Genomic DNA, 7,860 nt, shown 5'->3' on the forward strand with positions numbered 1-7,860 from the left:
ATAAATACTAACAACATAGTACAGGAATAACAGAGTTCCAAACTAATAATATTTATGTCATACCAACCTAGCACAAGCGGATAGAGTTCTAAATTAACAATACAGACCTAACTCCTAACTCATTTACCAACGTTTCAGATCTTCATGACTACCCTAACAATGACAACATCATTAAATTTAACAACTATAACGAAACTAACCTCGAAGTCGGCCGCCCCAGCGTAATGTGTCATCTCATTCAACCTGTTTATGTCCTCGTCATTCTCCACCTGGCGTGCCATCACTGTTTGGGTCAAAGGTATAGTCAGAAAGGGTTAAAAAATGGGAGAAAGATGTTGACAAAGTCAAACTAGGGCCCGGAAGTCGGCTGTAAACGACTTCTATATATAGGCGCGCACGGACCGTATCTCGTTTACAGTGTAAACGAGATGATAATGCGTATATCTCGTTTACACTATAAACGAGATATACACGTGTCACGCTGATGTGTCATATCTCGTTCACAGTGTAAACAAGATACATGCATTGTCATCTCGTTTACACTGTAAACGATATATGGTAAGGGAATTTAAATCAGTAAATTCTCTAAAAAAAGTTATTTTGGTAAATATTATATTTATTTTATTTATTAAAATAAAAAATCCCTTGAATTTGGACTTAAATAAGTCCCTGATTTTTATTGTTATGGTTGATTAATTATTATAATTTGTCATTTATAACTTTATCAATTGTCTGTGATCAAAGAAAGAAAAAAAAATACCAATAGTCACCTTTGATTATTTTAATCAAAGACAAAATAAAATAAAATATTAAGAAAAATAAAAATCTAATTTTAGAAAATGAATCACGATGTGGCTTTATTAAATTCTTATCATTTTTTTAGAAATTATTAGTATTTTTTTATTTTAATACGAATTTTAGTTTCTTTAATTTTCTTCTCTCATATTTATGTCAGAATTTAATTTTATTGAGAAATCTGATTTCTGTTATATATTGTTATTATCCCAACAATCATATTTAGATTGTAAGATTATTTGTATCAATGGCTACTATTATATACTAAAATAATAATAAATAATAAATAAAAAAAAGAAAGAGAAAGAAAGGCTATATATTTATGAAGAGGGATTCAAAGTTTTAGATATGATAGTTCTATCTGTGTTATGTGTATTTTTATTGATTGAGAACAATAAATGTTATTAATGACATTTTAATTCATTCGACATTCAAGTTGGTAGAACAGCCTTGAACCATATAATCTAATTTCTTGTTTTATTAAAGCCGCACTTGTTTAATTGATAAGTTTAGAATTCTAGAGACAATTTCTTAAAAACCTATTGTGCTTTTATTATCGAATACTATATTTAATTTGGTATCGATATGTGTATGCAATTTAGATTAATTAGTGATATATATATATATATATATATATATATATATATATATATATATATATGTGCAATTAATTTGATAAATTTAAGTTTGTCATTTATGCCATTTTGTTTTTCTTTTTTTAATTTTGGTTTAATTTGACTTGACATTCTTCCATTAATTCAGACACCTCTACGGGAGAAATCATCACTTGCAAGATGACAGCGATTTGAGTTTGGGCCTTGAAAAAAAGTGAAAAAGTTATGATAGAGTTGGCTGCAGATGGACAAGGTCGAGATAACAGCTCGAACCTGTTTGTGAGATTTCTTGGTCAAGTAGCTCGTCGAATTATATTTTGTCCCATATCAATCAAAAGTTGGGATAAAATGCCAGAAGATAACACAAAAAGACAGTGGAAACTTATTGAAGTAAGTCTATTTTACTTTGATGTGCATTTTTATTAATTTATTGTTATCCTAATTTAGCTCCTAGCTTGCCTCTATTTAGGTTTGCATTTTCTGTTTATTATTGTTATTTCTTGTTAAAAAGAAATTGTGTAAGAGCTGAAATCTTGGTGTAGATAGATTCATTTGGAGGTACTTTAAGTGAGCTATAACAGGATGCCATTGCTCTATGTTTTATGAATTGATTAGGTATTAAACAGGTACTGCTGCAGGTTATATGCTATTGCTATCAATATTGTCAAGTTAGTTGCATTTCATTCTTAGGAGTTAGGATACACTTCCTAGATTTCTTTTCCCGTTCCAATTGCTAATTTCATGAATGTTTTGAAATTAATATTTGGAATTCGAAATACTTAAGAGAAAAATTTTGTTAAGATATATAGTTGTCTCAGTTTAATGAAAACTGACAAAATTACAATCAGAAAAACTTTAGCTCTACCCTAGCAGAATTCAAAAGGGGCTATGTATTTGAGGTGGTGAGTTCTCTTGCATCTAGGCTTGTATATTGGATTCCTTTCTTTTTTTTTGTTCACACATGTTTATGATCACATTACAGTAAGAATGTTCATTATAAAAACTTATAAGTAGGCCTTTGTTATGCATCATCCATTTTCTCAATCTTTTTTCTTTTCAAATATCTGCCGTTGGGGCTAGACAGCTATCTGACACAACATTGTGTTATAGTACACTGTTATGAATGTTTCAGAAGTGGATAAACTACAATAAGCACGGGTTAGGATTAGCTTTAAAAAGTCTTTTTTTTTAAATATTATCTTTCTAAGATATAATCTGCAGTATGGTTATCAAATCGCATATTTTTTTTAATAATAGATCTCCTCTATAAAATATTTCAAGGAAAATTTTGAGTTTGATTATGCTGTTGGCGTCAAATGGGCTCTGAGGACCTTAGGTGATAGATGGAAGGCCCATAAGTATAATTTACGAGGAGAATACTTCTTTCCTAACAAAAGAAAGGTAGAAATTCTGGCTGCGAATCCCTCAGACATACCGCCTGTTGAATGGACTGCTTTTGTGGATCATTATATAGATCCTAAAACAAAGGTAAATAATTAATCTATGCTTTTTTTATTGAATATTTATTATGGATATCTGGTAACATTTATTTACTAGTTTCTTGTTCTTGAAAATATAGAAACAATGTTTGCAAAACGCCAGAAATCGTGAGAAGTTTATAGTTTCACATGCCGGTGGAAGTAAAAGCAATGCTAGAAGAGCAACTCAGATGGTATTATTTTTTTTTTTTTGTTATTGAGTCTAGTACTGTTATACTATTCCTATAAAATTAGCGGTTTTAATTAAATTTGTGATTACTTTTAATATTCTATTTATTGTATTAGGAGAAAAAATTAGGAAGGCCTGTATGTCGAAGTGAGGTTATTGTATCAACTTTGCTAAAGAAATATGGGAGTTATGTAAGCGGGGAAGGACAACGATTAGCTGTGAGTGTCTCAAATTTTGTTTATATGGCTGTATATTTTTTTATATGCCTTGATTATGTCAATACTCTACTCCAATGCGATGTGCATTTGTTTGTAGGAAAAAATAGTAGAGCATTTGTCTGAAGATCAAGAGCGTGCTGCCACTGAAGGTATTCATTCAAAAGTCTTGGCTCATCCGGATGATGCAATTGGAAAAGTTTGCGGTCCTGAAAATGGTAAGCGAGTACGTGGCTTTAGTAATGCTGCATGTCCCAGTGGTTTTGGTAAGTCAAAGTGCATCTTTGGAGGGGCAATATGTGGAGGTTCTAGCAGTGCATCGCAACAGCATGTTACAGATTTAGAGAGGCAACTTCAAGAAGCTAATTACACTACTACATAATTGATTTTTACTAACATTTAAAAAATGTTACCAAATCATATTAAAATGTTACCTATGTATATTAGTAACATTTTAACAAATGTTAAATATACCCTATGTTACTAAAGAGTTTTGCTAACATTTTTCAAAAGATTTAATAACATTTAGTAAAAATGTTACAAAAGCTATTCTATAGTAATATTTTGAGAAATGTTTCAATAGATATTTCTTGGTAACACTTTGAGAAATGTTACAGTAGATAGTTTTTATAACACTTAAAAAAATGTTACCATAGATATTTTTTGTAACACTTAAAAAATATTACAATAGACATTTTATGTAACATTTAGAAAAATGTTACCATAGATATTTTTTGTAACACTTAGAAAAATATTACCGTAAATATTTTTTGTAACACTTAAAAAATGTTACAAAAGATTTTTAGTAATATTTTTTTAGTTATATTATATTATTTTTTATTTTATATTTTACACAATAGAAATATACTAAAATTAATTACTACAACATAAAATATTTCATTAAATTCACAAAATAAAATTTTTATAAACTCTTTCATTAATCAATAATCATTATACAAGTTTGCTTCGTGATGCAAATAAAATGAGAAAAAAAATACTTATAACACTTAAACCCTATTTCCATTGCGAATATCGCATTTGACAACACCTGACAAGTCTCCTATGCGCTCTTCATGCAGAATTGAACTTGGAGAATTTGATTCATTCTTTATATTGGATTTCATGACATGCTTAATTGCCTTGATGGCCATGAATATCAAGATATCAACAAATCGACTGTGCAGTAGGAAAGCTTTTCTATCTCTGACCACTCTCTCCTCTTCAGTTTTGCAGGAAAGAGAAGCCAATACTACAAAATCTAAAGCCCATTGTCTAAGCTCATATTCACCATTTCTACCTTGGCCACCACCATTACCACCCCAGCTTTCGTCCTCAGCAGGAAGGGCAACAAAGTTTGAAGGTGACTTGGCAATAAATGGAGGGACAAGCCAGGTATTTGCTTGGAATCCATATGAAAGATTGCCAAACTGAACGAGATAAATTGTTAGAAAAAGAAAAAGGAAAACACTTTTTTATTTAAAAGAAAAAATAAAATTAGTTGGTATAAATATTACCTTGTTATGTTCAGACTTCAGAGAAAGCTTTTATTAAAGATTCATATGCCTGCACCAATCAGAAAATTATTTAAAAGGATTTCAATAGAAAACTTGAATTTCAAAATTGTGCTTGTTTAAAATTTACAGAACAACCAACACAGAATATAGAAAATGTTATATCTAGTGTATCTAGAACATGATTAGTAATTGAATATCTATACTACAAGACATGTCTATACTATTTCGAGAGGATAAATTATTATGGTTATATCTATACTACAAGACTCCTTCATTTTCTAGTGTATCTAGAACATGATTAGTAATTGAAAGATACTATTTCGAGGCAAAATCACTAAATCATGACGGATAATTGTAATGCCGGAGCACACTACCTTGTTCATCATGTTCCACTGACCAACTTGGGGTAAACAGTTCTTTTCTTTCCCACTTTCATGGTATTTAAGCTGCAGTTCATAAGTGCTACAAATTAATGAATAGTGGGGAAAAAGATATATTACATTTTCAGAATGCTACATGCAACACAAACCAGATAAATAGATGGAGAAACACATTACCCAAGGGGCTGGAAGAATTCGTGCTTCAACAGAAGCTAGCTTTTCACTGATTTTAAGACCAAATTCCTTTGCATAAGGATCTTTATTATAAGAATTATGTTGCACTGTCTGCATGGATTACCAAAGAAAAAACAACAGATGCATGAATAGAAGAACATTGTGTTTTTTGTTATGAAGTTTTGGTTTTAAATACCCGTAAGATGTCGTTTTTGCGATCGCGGGGTCTCTGGCAAGTAACTTTGAGCAGTGCAGTAATTTGCTTCTCATTCAATCTTTTTGTATACCTTTGCCCCTCCACAATCTTACAGGCCTGAGAAGCCAAAATCCATGTAAGAATAGACAAAAGAATCATTATTAAAAACAAGAGAGGTTGCTTCACTATGAAATAACTTCCCCTACCTCCATGGGTAAGTAGTTTGCCTTATTTTGGTTTCCTACTTGAAGGCAAGGAAGGTGAGTGTATTGAATAGTGAAACCATACATCTCTTGAAAGTATTCAACCACTGACTTCATAGTTGAGTTCTCATCAACAGGGAACCTAAAAGAAGCACATCTTCATATTAAGTCATCAACTACGAAATCATTTTATCATAGCTTCATACTAGAAAGAGAAATAACATATACAAGTTCTCTTGTTGGTTAAGAAGTCAATCCTGAAACGCGATATTTCCTTCTTACACTTTCTCTGTGTGTTACTTCAACCTTCACTCCTCTAAACAGAGTGATTGTCCCAATCAAGTTGTTGTTATAATACAGTAACGGTTTCTTCACACTTTCACCTACTGCTTTCAGTCCCCCGAAATGTATCACCATCAAACATTAAAATTAGTCTAATAAGTCAATTTTTCTATTTCAAGACTTGTAGCGGCTCTAATTCTATGTCAAGAACTATAGGTAAAAGAACACAAAACAATTTTATATCTCTAAACAATAGACTTCTATAAGAATCTGCAACTTGCTCAACAATTATGAATCATTTTCAAATATATTTCATGCCACCAGGCTAAAGCAATTTACAGTTATATCATGATGATACGTGTTCAGAAACAGACCTGTCCAAGAGTTATAGGAAGGAGTCTTCCGGTGGGAGGTCCAGACTGGCTACCGCCTAGAGTACGAGATGAGAATGCACTGCTATATATCAGTCTCCATCTTCCTTGCAATTTATCGAGGTCAGCCGAGAGATCAACTAGTCCTCCGACAGCTTTGAGTTCCTTAGCCACAGCATCCGCCTTTCTCAGATCATCCTCATTTGCAGCAAGACCTCTATTCAGCCTAGAAACAGCACTCTGCATAATAATTCTGCAAGTATTAAAAGCCAAATCCTAGAACAAACATAAACTAAACAAAAAGCAGCAGTGAACATGATAATAATTTCTTTTTCCTTTTTTTTTCCTTTTCTTCTTTTGTCATTTTACCATGTTACCACTTCTGGCCAACTCAGTAACCCTTGCATTATTCAGTGGTTGCAATAACCCCAATGGCCACCCCTCAATATCCTACAATACAAACATCAAAATCAAATCAATTGTGTTCAGAGAAATAATTAATGTCCATTTTTGGTAGCAGACAATGGATAATGAAAACGAATCTCATCAATGCATATCAAATAAATAAAATTGTAGACCCACATCCTCAGAATCATTACAATATAATAGAAAAAATACATAGATAATTCATGAGGATAGTTCCAAAAACAAGAACAAGCTAATGGGTTATTAAATTTAAAATGTACCTGTTGATGAGCCATGTTTGCAGTGATGTTGTTCAATATTTTGGGCGCAAAGGCCAAGCTCAGATGTTAGACAAGACTGAAGGATTCGTCATTGTTTCAGTTTGCTCTAAATCTCTGTGCACTGTAACACTCTGATTATTTGAAATCTATAGCAAGAGGCAAGGGCTATGATAGAAAGAATGCTATGGTGAAATGAAATCTGAGTTTGATAAGAACAAGAGAGAGGCATATCAACAAAGAAGAATAATGGGGTCAAAAAATGAGTGGCAGAATGTTGATCATTTGCAAGAACCCATCTTCTCTGCTTTTTCTTTACTACTGTTGACCATAAATGGAACCATACTTATTGTTTCCGTATACTAAAGTGTCCTTAGAATAAAAATAAAAACAAAAATTATACTTCTAATCAAATTATGAAAATTATTCTTTTATTATATATTCTTGCATGATAAATTTAATCATATACATATTTAAAACATAAGAATAAGCTTTGTTACATATTTTATTCTATATTTGAATTAAACTCTAATAATTACCTTTATGTCATTGTTTCTACCATAATAGATGCTTTATTAAAAGGTTATTTTTGTCCAGATTTTAACTATAATTTGAATCACAGGAGCCATAGAACTTGGTTCCTACATATTAGACATACATTAAATGAGATTAGTAAAATGCAGGGGGGGATAGATGAGACAACAATAACAATAACAATAATAATAGTAATCCATAATAACATCTGCTAAATATAAAAACTATACA

The 7,860-nt window shown here is 31.3% G+C and overlaps 2 protein-coding genes across 2 annotated transcripts; one reads left to right on the forward strand and one right to left on the reverse strand.

Annotated features, from left to right (window-relative positions):
- Positions 1 to 1,634: 1,634 nt before the first annotated feature.
- Positions 1,635 to 3,674, forward strand: LOC112778750 (uncharacterized). Its single transcript, XM_025823039.1, has 5 exons — positions 1,635 to 1,799; positions 2,667 to 2,897; positions 2,989 to 3,081; positions 3,194 to 3,295; positions 3,393 to 3,674. Exons 1-5 carry the CDS (start codon positions 1,635 to 1,637, stop codon positions 3,672 to 3,674), a joined length of 873 nt encoding a protein of 290 aa, XP_025678824.1.
- Positions 3,675 to 4,197: 523 nt separating this feature from the next.
- LOC112779987 (protein argonaute 1A) lies at positions 4,198 to 7,415 on the reverse strand. The gene is made up of 8 exons (XM_025824332.2): positions 7,099 to 7,415; positions 6,782 to 6,862; positions 6,416 to 6,652; positions 5,557 to 5,673; positions 5,364 to 5,471; positions 5,181 to 5,252; positions 4,807 to 4,855; positions 4,198 to 4,719 (listed from the first exon to the last, which is right to left on the reverse strand). The coding sequence occupies exons 1-7, from the start codon at positions 7,111 to 7,113 to the stop codon at positions 4,817 to 4,819; spliced, it is 669 nt and encodes a 222-aa protein (XP_025680117.1). The 5' UTR covers positions 7,114 to 7,415; the 3' UTR covers positions 4,198 to 4,719; positions 4,807 to 4,816.
- Between the last annotated feature and the right edge of the window lie 445 nt (positions 7,416 to 7,860).

This window comes from Arachis hypogaea, chromosome 19 (genome assembly GCF_003086295.3).
Source record: "Arachis hypogaea cultivar Tifrunner chromosome 19, arahy.Tifrunner.gnm2.J5K5, whole genome shotgun sequence".
Classification (NCBI taxonomy): Eukaryota; Viridiplantae; Streptophyta; class Magnoliopsida; order Fabales; family Fabaceae; genus Arachis; species Arachis hypogaea.

Bases quoted from the DNA above. Each gene is read 5' to 3' on its own strand.
- LOC112778750 (XM_025823039.1), top strand. From the start codon at position 1,635: ATGATAGAGTTGGCTGCAGATGGACAAGGTCGAGATAACAGCTCGAAC. The intron at 1,800-2,666 runs GTAAGTCTATTT...TTTTAATAATAG, and splicing joins GACAGTGGAAACTTATTGAA to ATCTCCTCTATAAAATATTT. The intron at 2,898-2,988 runs GTAAATAATTAA...TTGAAAATATAG, and splicing joins ATATAGATCCTAAAACAAAG to AAACAATGTTTGCAAAACGC.
- LOC112779987 (XM_025824332.2), bottom strand. The intron at 5,253-5,363 runs GTAATGTGTTTC...TATGAACTGCAG, and splicing joins GAATTCTTCCAGCCCCTTGG to CTTAAATACCATGAAAGTGG. The intron at 4,856-5,180 runs GTAGTGTGCTCC...TGATTGGTGCAG, and splicing joins AGTGGAACATGATGAACAAG to GCATATGAATCTTTAATAAA.